Source organism: Columba livia, chromosome 1, assembly GCF_036013475.1.
Source record: "Columba livia isolate bColLiv1 breed racing homer chromosome 1, bColLiv1.pat.W.v2, whole genome shotgun sequence".
Taxonomy (NCBI): domain Eukaryota; kingdom Metazoa; phylum Chordata; class Aves; order Columbiformes; family Columbidae; genus Columba; species Columba livia.
The window spans coordinates 167462463-167481426 of record NC_088602.1 but is presented as its reverse complement, the minus strand read 5'-3'; the positions used below and the strand labels follow the sequence as shown (position 1 = coordinate 167481426).

Genomic DNA, 18964 nt, shown 5'->3' with positions numbered 1-18964 from the left:
GTTCTCTTGTTTAAAAATAAAGCAAATTCCATGTCCTAGTCTCTTGCTTTCCCACAACCCTCCAGCCTCCCTCATCTTTCACATTTAGTCTGATTTCTTAGGGAAATGAGGTTTACAAAATCCAGTTTTCCCTGTATATGTGTATCTTTGCTTTTCCAACAGCCTCCCACTAAACTGTATTGTTTGAATGTATTGGTCAGCTCCAACCAAACTTAACAGAGTGAGGTCTTAAAGACATCAAGGACCTGCAAAAGGTGTGAATACAACATGGCCTGGAAGCTCTATGTGGTCAACAAAGTCTTTCATTGGCCTGCCACCAAAAAATTGTAAAGGAATTCTGTTTGTCCCGCATAGCAGGTTTGCGGCAGAGTAAATCTATAGGTCCCTGCTGTCCAGTGTGCCAGTTGGCATATGTATAATATAACTCAATTGAAAAGCTGATCAGTCTCAACACAAATATTCATTGGAAATGAGACTTCATTTGTTCCAATACCTAAGGAACTGCTTTGGTGTAGTTATACCTTAGTCTCTGAAGTGTTTGATGGCCCTGCCAGAGAAGGAAGGTACCACTGAATGTTAATTTCCTTATTTGAAGCATTTGCTGCCCTGTTCTCCATCTGCCTATCTGCTTCTACAGTGACAGAAACAGGAGAAGCTCTTCTCACACATGACATCTTTGGTGTAGTTCCAGTAATTTCAAGAGACATCTGAAACACAAAAGAAAACTTTAAATTGTATTTTTTCTACTGTACCATGCAAAATCTGTTATAATCTACTGTGTACTAAAATTGGTATGACTTTCACTCCTGCACAAATATACACTTATTTAGATAAATGGGTAATTTTAAAAGGTGTCCATTTTAACAAGTTAAGGCTTTTTAAAGTTCACATGGTAAGACATTTCTAAAGGTAATGCAAAGGACCTCTGGGGTGACTTACAGACACCTACAGTAACAAAGATTGTCACCTTTGACTCATCTTCCTTATGGCATTACGTGTTTTGCTAAAAGATACTATTTCACATGCTAACAATACAAAATTTATGGCTGAAAAAATAATTAGTTTGCTATACATATTGATAATTAAAATAGTAACCTGAATGGTAGATTAATGTTTTATTTATTTTTACCTATTTGTTTTCTCATTAGCTGTGCAACCAACTAAGGGCGATAACTACTGAAAATTCAGTCACTTAATTTGTGACGATTTGTCCTATGTCGTATTTACTACAATGTATGTGGAACATTAGCAGGCTATTCATCAAATAGTTACTGTTTGGCCATCATCTACCAGGGAGGAGATGGAGGAATACTGTCAACCAACATACATTCATGAATAAAAGCTTTTTTTTAGAAGAGACCAAACAGTAACATTTGGGGGCAATGCTGAAGCTATTTAAAAAGGTTGTTAGTGTCTCCATCATTGATTCCAAAATGTGAATAATGAAAACATCTGCCTGGGCAGTTAGTTCATTTTTAGTTTTGAATGCTCATTGCTGAAAAAAACAAATATGGAGAATTTTACCCACTTTATTTTCAGACAACACAGCTCACGACCGATACAGCACAGTAAATCCAGGTGAGCAGAAGATGGATTTTTCACAGTGACATAATCTAACTTCATAAAGCCCATTCCCATCTCACATCAAAATATAGTAGAAGTGAAGATAAAGGTGAAGTCATGCATGCTGAAGTCATGCATTTGAGCACATGGATATGCCTTCAGTATGGCATGGGATAGTTAAGTGGAGATGATCCGTACCACCTGGACTCTAAACACTAAGACAGTGGTAACAGTGGCCATAACCCACAATGCAATGAGGTGTTTGTGCATGGATCACCCACCTACAAGGATCTTCTGCATTCGCAATCTTAGACTTTAGTTTTGGCAATGAATCACCCACTATCTTGCTGGCACAAGGAGTGAACAAATTTATAAGAAAACACATATATGGGAGTGGGAACAGAATCACACAGAATCACAGAATGTTAAGGATTGGAAGGGACCTCGAAAGATCATCTAGTCCAATCCCCCTGCCAGAGCACGAACACCCATGCCCCTGAACTAGAGCTTTTAAAGTCCATTTTACAACATATATTTCTTTCTAAAACATGTGGTATATTTTCTTTTTCACTGAACTGCATCTTTTATTTGCACCATATTGAATCTTTTTGATGAAGGAATTACAACTGCTCTTGTCAAAGCAGAAGGTTGCTGAATTACAGATATAAATATTTATCTATTAAACTTTCTCAAAAGCCTGAAACAAAAAACTGTTTTAGTTGTTTCCAGTCCTACATACCATCATGGAGTGGCATAAAAAACAAGCGTGCAAAATGTAACAGGGCACAGAATTTTAATTATAGCCTTCTTAATGTAATTTGGATTCTTTGTTCAGCAGAGCTGAAAAAAACTTCAAGAGTCAAAAACAGAATTACAAAGACAAATGTAAGCAAAACAACCTTGTACATAAAAATCATTCTCTCAAAAATGATATCTATTTGTACTGTTAAAAATCCCAGTATCAAATTACAGTAACATTTTTAAAATAACTTATACAGCCCTCTGAATAGTTAAAGCTTCTAAAAATATTGTGATAAAAATCAGCGAAGCTTAGAATTAAAAAAGTAAGAGCTTTATGCTTGTTAGCTGTCTACAACACTGAAGCTAACACATGATTATGCAGCTTGCACCTGTCACGAACATGACAGTGAGCTCTGAAGCTTATTATTCTAGGACAGTGTAATACTAATTATGTCAAAAGAAGAGCAGACAGAGTAAAATAATTTTTGATATATGATGGCTGTTAGAAATGTCACGTACCATATATTTACAATTTATTCAGTGGCACAGTCAGCTCTTTGTTGGGAAATGAGTAATGATATGCTGTCCAACACTGCAGAAAGTTCACCAACTCCAGAAGAGTTACTTTCACAAAATTATTTTAATTCATTTCCATAAGATAACAAATTCTCAATCCTCAAGGCTCCCTCACCTCTATCTAATACTGAACACAACAGGTAAAAACTAAACAACAGAGGCAATACAAAGTAACCTGTCATTTTAATATTTTAGTATTAGAATAATAATTAATAAGAGAAGTGCGATGGAGAAACTTTGAAGACAATTATTTTTACATTGTATCTTCAAAGACTTTTACCACTCAATATTCAATACAAGTCCCACAGTCAGCACAGACTCCAGAATGCCAATGCAAGATTTCTCGGAGTAATGTAATCTGAGCTGCTGACATTTGAAAGCTCAAATAGGCTCTTTGCCAGCCAGAGATCTGAAAAGATTGATTTTCTTGCCAGCTGATAATCAGTGAAAAAAACTGGCAAGCAAGGCCTTCAGTAAATTTTGAGAAAATACAAATTACGTATTTCTTGAAAATCGTGTTTTTATTATAGACCAAATTAACAATATAGAGGATTGTACACAAATTACAAAGCAAATACCAGGACATTTTTGATATAAAACTTGGAGATCTACAAGACTAAAAGCCTCAGTCCTACCAAATAACAGAGCCAACTTAACTAATATTGAAATCTTCTGCTTAATCTTCTAGGGTCTAAATACACTGGGCATGGGATAGAGATCATTTTTGCAGGAATGAATAACACAAGGTTATTAGCATTTTTTAACTACGTCCTTCACTGCTTGCACAGGATTTTGGTTTTGCACTGATCTTCTGCATAATGAAGTCAATTCTTCTATAGTTCTCTCAGAAATATCACTATTGGAACTAGCAAGAATCTGAGAAAAATGCAAGTAGAATACATATTTTTGAAACATCAGTAAAAAAACAAGTACCTGTAGAGAATCAGTTGGCCTGCTATGCAGCAATTCTACATCACGTAGCTCTTCTGGGAAATTCTCAAGACAACACGTTGAATATTCAAACAAATGTTTTTTAAGAAAGGAATGCATTTCTGCTATGCGTAGAACAATCCCTGTGTCAAAAACAGAACTAAAGTGTCCAGCTCTTGCAGAATATGATCCAGGTCCTGAGTTAGGGGCATCTTGGAAAAGATATTTTAATTACATCATCATGTGCTATTGAAAAGTAAGGTTTCTACAGCTACTAAATTTTTAAAATATAGTAAAATATGTCCTTAAATATTACTAGGTTATGGTATTTGTATTGCAATTTTTCACTGGAGGTCTGATAAGGAAACAAGCTCTGTCTAGACACGATAAAATAGCATAAAATGGAGGTGCAGTTTCAAGGTTTACGTACTTCAGTTTAGATGTGTAAGCATCAGTATGTTCACAAGGTACCTAAGCACACACTAGAATAAACAGATATTTATTCCACACAGTCAAAAGAAGCTCTACAGGCTCTTAAGATGCTAGTTTAGACAGCTGGTGGCTGATCATCTGAGTCACTCCCTAGACTCTAGTAACTACAGCTGAGATATTCATGTACATTTTGACACCTACTTGTAGATACTTTACTGTCCTTACAGTTGTGTTGTGAGGTAGAATGCTTTCATTTGGCGCAGACTAGCGAAGTTTCACTCTAAGCAGCACCTATATATACAATCTAGTTCTACTGTCACCTATCAGGTTGTCACTTGTATATCCAGCAGCTGGCTATATGATACTGATTCATAGTATCAGGGCCCTGAAATTAATGGATTCTTACTGTTTGAAAGGTCCTATCTATTACCATCTTTTGTTTACAGTGAAATAAACCAAGTATGTAGATAACAACCTGCGCTTTAGTCAAAACACATTCAATAATGCTCAGCCTTCCCACTTAACACTACACTCAGTTCTCACAAACAGGCCATCAAACTGAACAGATGTGACTTAAGGTTGATGTATCTATAACTAAAAATAAATCTCGATTATGAATTTTTTAAAATGCTTCAGATATAGTAATAGCAATTAAGTTTTGAGGCATGCTTTTCCTGGTATCATGAAGGCTTATGAATAATTATGAAATAAAGGTAATAATATCTGCCCTTACAACACTTGTAAACTGACATAAATCTTGATTTCAGTGAAGATTATTTCACATTTATATAATTTAAAGGGATTCAAAATGAGACTGTCTCAGATGATGGCCTTTGAATTTGACACTGTTGGCCCCCCAAAACAGTATCTCACCCATGGCAGTTTTCTAGAAGGAACTAAAAAATCATACCAAATAGAAAGCTCATGTTATAAAGTCTTTTTAAATAACCGTGGTAGTGAATTAAGTGAACCCAAGTTACTGCCTCTTTCTTCTGGCTGGCCTTGGTGGCAAGAGTTTCTGTTCCTTCACTTTGGCTCTGCTCATCTTGCATGATTTGTTTGTTTTCAGTAGAAGATGCTTCGGGACTATCAGAGACAACATTGTCTCCATCTGCAAATCCAATAACAGTTCAACAATACACATTAAGTGAATGGCTGCAATTCAAAAGCTATTTCTGCATTATGTTGGAATTGACTAATATGTAACTAAAAGAGCAACTTGTGAACCTGGTTATGTTTTTCATAATGGGAAAATTATTTCTATTCTGCTTTAGTATTAGTTGAACTAGTAAAGAAAATATTTCTCGGATCATGGCCAGGAATCTGACTGATCTTTGCAAGAAGCTAAAAGGATGAGAGAGCAAGGTGCTCGTGCACTCTCTCTGAATCTAAATATAAAGCCATTATTTTTATAAATTGTTCAATAGCAGATTTTTACAGAACGGAAACAATACTAGGAGTCATCAGTCATAACTACAGCAGTTGAACTTCTCAGTTAAGTTGACCTGGACTCCTCAGAGTTAGGTACTCTGTAATGTTTAGCATTAGCTTCAATGCAGTCCCTTTTAGATATTAAGCGTGTCATCAATTAACTTGATTCTTGACTATAGACTAAAACAATGTGTTTTTTTAGTGCTGCCTAAAAGTTATATTTATGCAAAAAGAGGAAAAAAAGTATCAGTACAGTTATCACTATATCACTGCTTATACTCAGTAATTTTTTTTACTGTATTAGGACATGGCTTTCTCAAATTCTTCTCCTGTTTCTCATCCTGAATTGAAAAAGCATTGTGTTACAGTAATTCTTAATAGTTAACTTCCAGAAAAGAACTATGCGTGCTTCTACAAAATCTGAATGTCTCCATTATTCCTGATATTTCACTGTCAATTGTGAAAAGAGAATTTAGTTAAAATGGCCACATTGTTTATAGATTAAACTTAAACAATGTGTTTCACTAATGGTTTTACAGAAAATATTTAGCATGCTGTGCTGATCATTTCCATTTCAGTTTACCTTTATATATTTTGGCCTACTATTGCTTTCCTACGTTTTCTGTTCTTCTTTGTATTGCCTAACAGAACTATCAGGAGAAACACCTGCTGCATTTGCTAAAAGAAAAAATGATCTGTAATTATAGGCAAATGGAGCTAGTACAAAACAATCAGATTGATGGAAAGTCTTAGCATACAACATTTGTTTTCATAAACCAATCAAAACACATATGTTTAAACACTGTAGAGTAAGCAGACATTGCTCAGCTTTGCCAGCAACTATCAGGCAGAACAATTCAATCTTTGTCAGTCACTTGGGATGATCGAAATTAAGCCACTGAATCAAAATTTTATCACTAAATTAATAGTTCCCAGTTTAAAAATAAATACATATATTTTGCCTTAGTGTTTATATAACATCTGGCAACCATTATCCCAGAATTCCTAGTGTCACTGGGTTTTTTTTCATCAAAAACTTCCCTTTCGTCAACTCCATTAACCATAAAATTACTGCAGACGGTTTAAATAAACCAGACAAAGGCAAAGTTCTACCAAGCTAATGGAAGCACTTCTAAATGATAATCCATTGGACTGGACAGTGATTTTTAAAAATTATTATTATTATTATTATTATTATTATTATTATTATTATTATTATTATTATTATTACTACTATTATTATTATACTGACTTTGACTTTTAGAATACAGCACCCAGACAGATAACTTTGTAAGAGTTTCCAAGGTTTGTTTGTTTTCATGTTTGGGGTTTTTTTGGGAGGGAGAAGGGGAGAGAGAGACAAGCTATTCAACGCTGACATGTCTTTGCAAAATCAAAAGAAAAACTGGAAATCTTCAAGGAAAAGCTAATATACCTACTCAAGACCTACTCTAGAAGTCTGGGGAAGTCCTGTAACAAAGGCCCATCTCTTCTTCTAAAAGTATGGCAGCATGTGCACTCTGTCTTTCTGAGCCCCAGTATGCAAACAATGCAATTTTTCTTAACCTATAGAACACATGCACATGATATTTAAAGACCCATTAGGTCTACTCAATGTTTTGTACTGCTATGCAAGAGGAGGATTTTGCTTTTACTTTCCAAAAGTGACTAAAAATTTTTCATAAATGAAAATCAGATATTAAATGTATTACTTAAGTATTATTACTTATTTAATGTTCTAACATTACTAGATATAAAGGAATACCAGATAAGAAATCTCTGTATGAAGCAAGAAGATCCATGGAAGCAAATTCTGGGATTTTCTGTTGCACTGCATCCTTCATGCTGTGTTCTTTAACACTCTTCATTCCAATTAATAGCTGAGAAGCAAGCACAGCCTCACTGACCTAAAAATAATATTTATTTTATTCTGAACCAGTTCACTACAGTATTTATATAAGGTTTAAAATCTGACAGTATCAAGGTGATGACAAAAAATTAATTACTCAACATATGATATTTTTAAAAGTCAGGAAAATATTCTTTTTCTCTCTGATGTATGGTACATTATCTACTTAAATACATCATTACTGCTGACAGCTTAATTACTGCATACGTGATTTCAAATCAGATATCATCACCTGGATGCCACTGACGTCTACCCACATGTCAAATACAAGTGCACACATATCAGGCAGTGTGCTGTTTTATTTGCACTGAATCAAAGTTGAAGTAAACAGAGTCAGATCTGTCCATGAGAGATTAAATCCACTACTCAGAGAGTGTCCATTTTAATTTCCTCAAATAAGACTCTTGCCAGAAATTTCAGGAAAAGTTAATTCTTGTCTTGTTTGCTTGTGTAAGTAGCATAAAATGAAATTTAAAAAAAAAAAAAAGACACACACAAAAACCCACAAACCAAACCAACCAACCAACCAACAAACAAACAAAAACCACCACAAAACAAAACAAAAAAACAACAGACACCTCTTCAGAATATTGCACCAACCTGTGTAGCTGCTCTAACTGCAATCCAGGCTTGTACTTTGTAGCCTTCTGATTTCAGAGCCTCCTCAGGAGTGATCTAAAATTATACATCAGTTCATAATTAGGATTCTAAATGTTTTATGTTAAAATATATTTTGAATATAGAAAATAGTCCTCCTTCTTACAGAATTATTGTTTTATTCACAAGTTGTAAAAATCAGCATTGATTGTAAAACCATTAATTAATTCCTAAAATTGGAAAAATATTTCCAGACCATACTAACTGGCTGCTTCTGTAAAAAATTTCTCAGAGCAGATCATACTACAGCCACTACTGTATACAGTTTTGCTATAATTTTCCATGTTTTGGAATCTTAATTATCTCTTTTATGTTACACATTATGCTTTGAATCTATGACTTTTAGCCACTTTAATGTGGTTAAAGCCTTTTATATTTTTCTTGCTGTCGCTCACATTTGTAGTGAAAAAAAGAAACCTGGTAAAGTATAAATATTAGCACTTAAAAAACAGGTTTAAATCTTATGTTTTCTTTGCAAAGCACAACTTAATGAGTACATAATCAGAAATGAAAACACTGTTGGTTCTGTTCCTTCTCATTTTATACAGAAAAATATTTTAAATGTTATCATTCAATGCAATAAACACGAGAAATAATATCAAACAATAAAATTCTACTGCTGTACTATGTGATTGCTTTGTGTGATTTTTCTAGTAGGATTTTCAGTATCAGCATGATTTATAAGGCACTGTAAGTAATAGTCTGGCAAGGTGCACAATGTTCTGCTTTGAAGAGGCCGCTACCCAAAAGATAGAAAACATACGTTTGATTTGGAAGGCACCATCTTATCTGTCTGTGACACATCCTCATTATTTCTCGCTAAATGCAAATATAATAGTGCTATTTCAAGGTATGATCTTCTTATTAACCTGTAAGAAACAACACAGAGATCAATCAATGTTACTATCAAAGTAAGCATTACAATGATACAGTCTGACTCCTACGTAAGACTAGCCAGGCAGTCTCACCAAATAAGTAATTCATCCAGACTTCACCATCTACTTAAAGTGTATCTTCTTTCAAACAGCCATGTGATCCTGTTTTAAAGTCTTAGTGAGTCTAAAACATCCCTATGGTATGCCTAATAAAGAACACATTGATTTAAGAGTATGTCAAATATAATCTGCATTATGTGCAACAAATATACCATAAATAAATTGCAAACATTTTGTAAGAAAACTGATTTTGCAAGGGAAATGATCTTTCTGTACAGAATCTTATGAGTTCTACTTCCTTCCTCAAATTAAGGCATATATCCCTTGTCCTGGTTTCCCTGAAACATGGGTGTCTGAATTTCAATACAGGTCTCAGTCAAACTCTTCCAATAATCAGCAGAAATACCTGGAGTGACCAAAACAGTCTTTCATTTCTTCATTGTGCACAGTTGAGGAACCTTCTGAGTTCTCTACCAGAATACTCTACATCTTCAGACAGACTATGCTCAGAAATTCCTGATCTCCTCCTATACAATCTTCTCCTTTCAGTTATTTTTGCAGTAGTATTATAAAACAGGCAAAAATCATAGAATCATTGAATGGTTTGAGTTGGAAGTGACCTTCAAAGGTCATCTAGTCCCACCCCCTGCAATGAGCAGGGATATCTTCAACTAGATCGGGTTGTTCAGAGCCCCATCCAGTCTGGCCTTGAATGTCTCCAGGAATGGGGCATCTACCACCCCCTCAGGGCAACCTGTTCAAGTGCTTCACCACCCTCATAACATTTTTTTTTTCCTCTGGCCTAGCCTGAATCTCCCCTCTTTTAGTTTAAAACCATTACCCCTTGCCCTACTGCTACAGGCCCTGCTGAAAAGTCTGGCCCCATCTTCCCTGTAAGCCTCCTTTAAGTACTGAAATGCTGCAATAAGGTCTCTCTGGAGCCTTCTCTCCAGGCTAAACAACCCCAGCTCTCTCAGTGTGTCCTCACAGCAGAGCTGCTCCATCCCGCTGATCATTTTTGTGGCCTTCTCTGGAACCTCTCCAACAGGTCCATGTCTTTCCTGTAGTGAGGGATCCAGAGCTGGACACAGAACTCAAGGTGGGGTGTCACCAGAGTGGAGCAGAGGGGCAGAAATACTTCCCTTGACCTGTTGAAAATCACTGTATCTGGAGAAGTTCTCCAGCATTTCTAATCCCTATAGGCTTCTAACAGCCTTTTAATGCAAATTCCTCCTGGCTCTGTAGATTTCTCCAGATCTCCCCTATGAATTAGCTTTCCTAAGCATAGCAACAACCTCCTGCTAATGTAGTTACTATTCTGGACAGAGACCTATTGCACAGAGTTGGCTGTTTATATAGTGCAACAAATTCCAGCTTTGGTATGACTTGTGTAAAGCAAAATACAGAAGACAAAGAATCCTGTAAAGTTCAAGACAGGGCAAACTAAGTAGGAAGATGGCAAGTTCTATACTTAGTTTGTGACAATTTAGTTAACTTTCTAGACTTGTGAACAAGAAAGGATTTGAAACATCAAGAAACAACTTTAATTAAACAATCCCATAGATACCAGCGGGTTTGTATAAGCATGATCAGGACATCTAGTTCTCTAAAATAAGAAACCCAAGGTCCATTGATGTTGCTGTGCATTCTTGTAAAAAGACAGCAGCAAATTAAATAGCAGCGTAGCAAATTAAACCTGCAGAACATCACCACAGTTCATTTCTGTACTATCTTCCATCATGCTGACTGCTTGTAGAGGTTTATTACTATGCTACTGCTTCTGTGTTCAGAGTTCTGGTTCATTAACTTAAGTAAGAGAATACCCAAACAAACAAGGTAAATTGCTGCCTTTACACTGTCCGTAACCAGATATGGCACATTATTCATTAAGACTGGTCAAGAAACTAAAAAAAACTAAAGTCCAATGTATCGGAGCTGCTTGACAGAATTTATTGGCTGGCTTGGCTCAGCTCTTCAGGCATCTTCTATGCTGATAACTAATGCCAAAGTCACTGTCCTGATATCTGTTACAAACACATTTCCTATGCTCCCTCTGCCTCTGTTCTTCTGACTGTTTCTGGCCGCTAACCTTTTCAAGCTGAATTTCTATTATCTGGAAGGGGGCAGATCACAGCTCATCTTCTGAAATAGGAATAAAACCCCCGTTTAATTGATTGCTCTGTTCCTGGTGTTGACAGAGAGGCTAGAAATTTGGAAATTGAACAGAAAGCTGTAACTTTGTATATTCTAAAATATACTTCTAAACGTTCTTAGCATTTTTAAAAATAAAATAATATACAGTAGCTTTTCTATAATGCAATAGAAGAAGACTCTCCAAAACAAAAGATGCTTCATAACAGAAGTCTCAGAAAACTGTCAAAAAAACTGTACTTTTGTGTAATTAAAATTACTTTGAATGTTATATAGGTAGTTTCTTACTCAAATTTTTGATCATGTTGCTGGCTGAGTTTTATAGCTTCCAAAAGGGTTTCAACAGCTTGAGATGACTTGTTATTGCCTGCTTCAGTTATCTGGCGTTCTACCTTACCTAAGAAAGAAATATAGAAAGTGGATTTGCAAGATTTTTTTTAAATTGTTTTTTTCCTGTAAGACCCGACCTGTGTTTCCCTCCAGGAAAACTCAACAACATCATCCTCTTCCTGATATGCAAAATCTTTTCCAGTTTGTTTAAAACACAATACATAATGCTTGTATAGCAAATTACTTCACAGAGCAGCTAAAATAATCAATCTTTGGAATGGTAATGATTCCCAATGTGCAGTGATCCTAACTAGAAGACCACCATACACAGAAGAGTTAATGGACACACAGAGGCTTGTTCTGTTTTGCCCTGTGCTGCACATACATCGTGGCCTTTGGGCCACGTATCCTGCTCCTGTGCTGCAGGATAAATACAGCCAGCTGGCCGTAACAGAAGAGCCTGTTGGCAGCATCTTCTCAATACCAGTGATTACACCACCTACCCTTTCTGTAAAAGTGCAGCAAGGAATTCTTATGTGAGTACGCATTTTGTTTGACAGTAGAAATGATGAATAGAAATGTTTTCTTTTGAGAAAATCCTCTAACAGCTCAAAAGACCAAAATGAGGCAACCTTTCCACAGATAGCACCTGCGTGTTGTGCTACACACTGATTGGAAGCACAACTCAGGGTTCTCAGCATCTGAGGGGACATAAGATTATTTAGGCTTTGTTAAATCGTTTAGAAATACTTTCTGAGCCTCTCATCCTTTTTAGTTCAGACTGATGCAAAGAAGCTAATTGGCTTTCTGCAGTGTCCTTAATCTCATTGGCTACAGCCTTTGATCCCTGATAACACAGAGGTGGGAGAAGTTCTGCTGCAGTTTTGAAAATATTTGAACTGTGCTGGTGTGATACTAAACACAGGAGAGATCTGCAGTTAGGGTGAAAAATATCCATATCTGTTCTATTTTTACAGAAAAAAAATCGCCATTTTAAGACAGGCCACATGCATAACATTTCCTATGAAGTCAATTATCATGTACAAACAGGGTTTTATTTACCTATCTGAAAAAGAAGTTCAGCTTCCATATCTATTTTTTTTGTTGCAGATGCTCTGCAAAGCTTCAATGCTGATTCTAAATGTTTGAGAGCATGTAGCCGTTGCAGTGCATCTCCTCTTCCAGGTGTACATGCTACTTTTTCAGCTAATGCGTGTCCTGTGGGGAAGAAAAAAGGACAATTCTTTATAAATTATATAATAGAAAAGCAATTAATGCAAAAAGAAGCAACTTCCTTAGAACAAATGCTACTATGTATTTACAGTTACAATTCAGTTCTCAAAAATCCAAGTGATTAATTTCACTACCTTATGATGCTGCAAGTTACCTAATGAAAAGTAATAATGACTTGCATTTTTCTTACCGATTCTCATTTTGACTTGGGCTAGCAAGTTGATATGTGGCAAGTAGATGTTTTTTGTAGGTAGGACCAGGCAAGTCAATGTACTGTCTTCTATTTGCCGTTCAATGGGTTCTCCACAAACAAAAATCTATGAAAAGACTATGCTTTGTAAAATCAAGTTGCAGAGAGCAATGTAAATAGCAGTTTGATAAAGCAAGTTAGATATCACAGAACACTGGAAATCAAACGTGTCTTGTGAAAGAGCACTAAAAAAGGGCTTGATACTACTAAACTCCTTTGCTTCAGTTTGTACTTGCTTTATTTGCAAAGGAATTTGGCAGCAAATGAACAATTTCAATGAACTCTTGATCAAATTTATTAATGTCAGGCTTTGGTTTCTGAAAGCAAATTCCCTGAAATCAGTCTTTAAGAAATAGATCTCCCCAGTGACCCAAGCCATAGAAAGAAACTGTCATTTCTATAAAGAAATCTGACATCCAACAAAGGCCAGAAAAGAAAAAGAAAATAACATGTATGGACCAGTCAAACTTTTCATTCATGAAAATAAGGTGATGGGGACATTCTGTAAACTGTTAAGCCTCTTGAAGGGTAGCAAGTCTCACAAGCAGAAGACTGAGTCTGACGTGATTCATATGATTCTTTATTACTTGGGGGAACAAATATTTCAATGAATAAAACTTCTGTATTAGGAAATATGAAGAGAAAATTTGATCCAAAAGCTTTTCTTTATAAAATATATCAAGAAAGGGTAGAGACTGCAGGAGTGCATAGCTAATTTTGGATCACCAAATAGGTAAATGGTTTATTACTATACATTCCTCTCACAGATTTAATGTCTTTAATGTTTTTTATTGCCTATTTAAATTATTACCTGCAATGATTTCTTCATTCTGATTTTAACAATCTGTCAATCTAAAACATCATAAACAATATGCTACTTTATATAAATTTTCTAATTCAAATTATTCTAAATTAAGATTAAAAGCTAAATTCTTAAAAATGGATGCTCAAGAGTTAGGAATTTTATGAGATAAACAACCTCCCTGAGCTTCTGAGTACAAACATACCCCTCAGTTCAAATGGGAGAAGTGAGTGCTCCACATCACATCTGTCAGACGACATCTTTTAATTTTCACATATGAATGTCTATTTTGCAAGTATTCAGTATTTTTAAACTGTATGAAAACAACAGGCTACATACATGAGGATGCATGATGACAAAGTATAAATAAGTTTGGTAAAATGAATTACCTCTTTACACTATATAATCTAGGGAAAACAGAAGTGATCAATTAATAAGAATAGTCTTTTTTAATAAATTGTTAAAATAACTTCCAGAAGAGATTAATTAAGATTGCTGGAAGGATTTGCAAATGCTGTGTAAATCAGCAACATATACTCACTGCTTCAATTGTAAGCTCATGTGCCAAAACTAGTAAGTTTAATGGTTCTGCTGTAGAAGAGCAATGTTCAGTATCCTCTACTGTTTGCAGTGTTAGGATGTCTGCCAGCAGGAGCATACTTCTCACTAGAGTCAAAGAAGCCGGAGGGGAAATAAATGTATCTTCTTGAAGTAAACTGATGATATTCTGTTTGGACACAGACAACATAAACCAAAGTAGTTACTACTTTTGCTGTCTATTTATGAGGACAAATCACACAAATGGAGAAAAAATCTATTTTAGAAGCACTATTTCAAGCTTATTTAATGCTGGCATCAGCTGTTCTGACTACATGAAAAATGCATCAACAAAAAGTGAACAGTTTCTCCTTTGTGCTCAAACCTGCAAAAGAAGTTTAATGCCTGCCACGGGACGTTTTTCTTGCAGGTCAAGAATAGCAGCTTGCATCATCATTTCAGCCTGACTCTCAATATCACCAAATGCTTCTGCCTCTAGTATTACTTCTTTTATCACATTTCTGTGTTCAGCCACATCATTCTCTAAAAGAAGAGCATACATGAATAGTAAAAACACAATAGAAAAGACTTTACAGAATCTTCTAGCATTCTTGAGAAGTCACTTCCACGCTAAAACTTTACAGAAAATCTGACATTGTAGATTCCACATTTAACATTTCATTGATTTTGTCCTGAATTTATTCTCAAAAGAAAGAAAAACTACTTAGTTTTTAAACTGTGCTTGGTTTACATTCATCCAAATATATTCCTATATGTAAGCCACCAGCATAAAAACATATTCTACGTGTTCAAAAATCTGATCTTAGTTATCATTCCAAAATAGTAACAGCCTTCACAGGATATCCAGAAGAGACTAAATAAGAGTTTGGCTACAGATGTAGACTGAGATTTTGGTATTCAAGTGAGCTTCAGAGTTTATACTGGCTTCATAGTATTCAGGAATGAAAAACGTAGTATTCATAATCAAACTGTAATAAGTGTATTTTGTAGTATCTCATGTATTTCTTTTTTTTAAAGAATCTGGAAAAAATTTAGAAGGTATACAGAAAAAATTCATGTATTGTAGATATAAAAAATGGGAAAAAAACACTTTTGAGACTTTTAAAACTAGAGGTATATAGCAACAATTTTTTTTTTTTTTAAAAGAAGCATACTTATTTAACTTAATTAGACTAGAACATTTGAAACTTTCCACACACAACTGGAATGTTCATTAAATGAACATTAATATAATGCTTTGTGTTTACATGCTATAGGGAGAGATTGTACTCAGAAATATCTTCTCCCTATTGCATTGAATGGATTTCATACAAATAATTACTAAGTGATAATACAGCCCCAGAATTAATGTTAATACTTTGTAATAAGAATTGTGTCTGAATAGGCTCATTTGCCCATTTTACTCTAAAAGTCTAAGCCAAAAAAAGGCAATACCTTCCATGTCACCAACGCCCTGTATCTGTGTTACTAGTGCAGTCACTAACATTGTACGACATCTTAGCCACAAATGCAAATTCATATGATCTTGTGCTGTTACACTGCGAAGCGGTTGAACATCTTCAACATGGGAGTCCTAATAATTGCCAAGAGCAAGAGAAATGTCACTTTGAGTCAACTAGTTTACTACAAACACAGCAACAGGGCAGCATCTGTCCAAAATACATCAAATTAATACAGATATATTACAAATAATGACAAAAATATAACCATAAGTTTATCTGAAAGGAAGAAATATATTTTTTAATAACGGACCCATTTATTATTTACCTTTTAATCTATAGAAAAAAAGAATTGTAACAAATGTAAATTAAACAAGCTGCTATGGGAGAGTCCATACGTATATCCATTTACTATACGTGTCATGCAGAATAATTCTAACAGTTTGGCCTTTGTTCCTCTCAAACACAAACATTCCACAAAACTCTAAGGCACATAAAAGCCTAATTGTAGAGCAGGATCAATATCAAGTTCTTGTACCTCACTTGTGATTAGAAAGAATTTTTTTCATTCTTGATTTCTAGTTTTTAGTGTTTCTGGTGAGTGTTTGGGAGAATTCTCAGCTCAACTCCAGGTACCATCTTCACCTATTATGTACAGTCTTTCTATTACTAAAATTCTACAGTCGATATTGCAAAGATTTGTATCAGCAAGTAATAAATGGACATGGCACCACCTGTGTTTTACTTATAAAAAAATCATCATGAATGACTTGCATTGGTGTAAATGAGGAAAACAACTATGTAACTCAGTTAATGGCTATAGGGCAGTCCTATGAAAACATAGGAGCAATTCCTGAAAGACAGAAGGCCCTGATAACACAGACAGAGAAGAGTTACACTGCGTGCAAGCACATCCAGCTTCATTATGCATGTTACAAAACATGGCCTTGCTGCTCAATTGCTCTGTCCATATGAGTCAGTTTGACTGACTGTGTTCTTGAGAGTGAATGTTTGGTGTATTAGCAATGGGGTTTGTATATTGGCTTTCATAGTACACGTCAGTGCCCCTCTGTGTTAGACAACAGAAGTCAGCTGGAATCTTGCTAGAGGATTTGGAACACAGCAATGATGTGAACTGGTCTGTCTGGGTCTTTGAAAGTAGATGCTCTGAAGTAGGTTTTCAATCAAAAAACCTAAATTACGTTAACTGAATAATATGAGATTTTCATCTGATAACTTATTTTTCCACTTCCTGTTTGCTTGTTTTTTTTAAACAAAGGAGATTTTCCATACTGGCATTTGAGACTATACAAGTAAGAACTGTAATTCCTAACCACATACAAATCAAAATTATTATAGACCTACTGGATATACTATAGGCAAGCAGATAACTGAAACATGTCATATATAATTTTCTCCTCAGGTTAACGGTAACTACTTAATACAGATATTGTGGTCTAGTATTTTGAAAATCATTCAGCACTTAATACAAGACTTCATATACTAAGAAGCAATAACCACACATACCAAACGTTTCCTGGCATTCTTTTTTTCTTGAAAAGGTGTCATTTCCATCCTAAGAATTTTGGCATTTTGTAGAATTCGGGTTGCAGAGAAAGCCAAAGCGACACTGTGATATAGAACAATATCATTAAAAAATACTAACTATATTTGCCATTTTATGCTTTTATTATAATAGATACTTCATTTTTGACATCAGAGAGGTCTATAAGCAGTTACCATTTTTTGCTTCAGTAGAAAAAAAAATGTACTTGGAGTATATTCTGAATTTGTAGGCACTGCAGTATGAAAGTGGGAAAACAACAGTAAGAGAAAAAGTTTTGCCAGTAACAAAACCTGATAGTAATGGATACGTCACGATGTATCGTATTCTTTTGGAGCAATCAAAACACAACTCCACTATAACTTTGATTTACACACATTTGTCTTCGGGGATGGGCTTTCAGAAATTATCTGTAAAAGTACTAAAAAGTTCTGTATCTCATTCACAACTAGAGAGGTAAGAAAATACCTTCCTCCTTAAAGCCTTTCCAGACTATATGTTATTTCTTCTGCTAAATCCACATTAGCAAATACTCACAGGATCTTAGTAAACAACATCAACCAAAACTGAGCCAGGTGCCATCACATTGACATTGAGTCTGCTGCCTCATTCCCCAATCATAAGTCCTTTTCTGAAGTTCACTCCAAACAGCATCAAGAAAGATACAGACGCCATGAAGACAGGTGCAGCATTCAACCCCACATTTCAAAAAATGGTGAGTGAGGATCCCAAACTATTGACAGGTTTCTTAAAATTATGCTGCATTTTTAAAGCTTTCAGATACACTGTTCAATTTTCATGATGCTTATAAAAATGTGTCTATAACAGCAGACTTTGTGAATATAATTATTTTCATTATATGAAGACACTTGCAAAACCAACATAGTGAGATATTTTCTACAATAGAATTTGTTGTCCAAAGAACGCACTATTCAACATTTTCTGAGAACTGCCAAAACCAATGTCTCATGGTATTAGTTTTCCATCTCTAATGGTACATTTTCCCCTAGATCTGTAAATCTGTACTTTTCTACATCTTCTCATTTTTGGTTGTTTTGTTTGTTTGGTTGCTTGGTTTGCTACTTTTTCGCTACCCACTGAAACATATTTTCATAATGATGCAAAAGGACCTGAGGGTATCCTCAGCTCAACTAGCTCGCCTCTTAAAGATATTTCAGCATGTTAATTGTTAAAAATGGATAACCAAAATTCTCATCTATGCTGTCTTTTTACATAGAGTCTCTTTACACAGAGACTGGCTGCTATGCAGCATAAGAAAAAAAAAAAATAGATGATCACCTTAAGTCCTTTTTACACTGCCAGAACACTAGAAAGACCTTTTAATGCAAGAGAGATTCAGGGCCTGTGTAAATTTACTGCTTTTGAGATGTTCTAGATTAATTGCTGTAAAGGCAAAATTCTTGATTCATGCTCAAAGGAGTCCAAATAAGAGCTGCACTACT

At 35.1% G+C, this 18964-nt stretch overlaps 1 protein-coding gene across 4 annotated transcripts in view; it reads right to left on the bottom strand.

Moving 5' to 3' along the window:
* Positions 1-18964, bottom strand: part of CFAP54 (cilia and flagella associated protein 54) — a 115661-nt gene that overhangs the window by 7959 nt on the left and 88738 nt on the right. For 2 of the 4 annotated variants that reach the window (XM_065043480.1, XM_065043467.1), the window contains 13 exons: positions 17465-17567; positions 15933-16071; positions 14863-15020; positions 14482-14667; positions 13079-13205; positions 12718-12873; positions 11614-11722; positions 9003-9108; positions 8183-8257; positions 7439-7580; positions 5153-5353; positions 3814-4022; positions 522-707 (listed from right to left, as the gene is read on the bottom strand). In XM_065043480.1, coding sequence (XP_064899552.1) covers positions 522-707; positions 3814-4022; positions 5153-5353; positions 7439-7580; positions 8183-8257; positions 9003-9108; positions 11614-11722; positions 12718-12873; positions 13079-13205; positions 14482-14667; positions 14863-15020; positions 15933-16071; positions 17465-17567 — 1897 coding nt within the window. Of the gene's footprint in view, positions 1-521; positions 708-3813; positions 4023-5152; positions 5354-7438; positions 7581-8182; positions 8258-9002; positions 9109-11613; positions 11723-12717; positions 12874-13078; positions 13206-14481; positions 14668-14862; positions 15021-15932; positions 16072-17464; positions 17568-18964 lie in introns of those variants that run through there. The other 2 variants (XM_065043473.1, XR_010468444.1) reach the window with 2 other exon arrangements.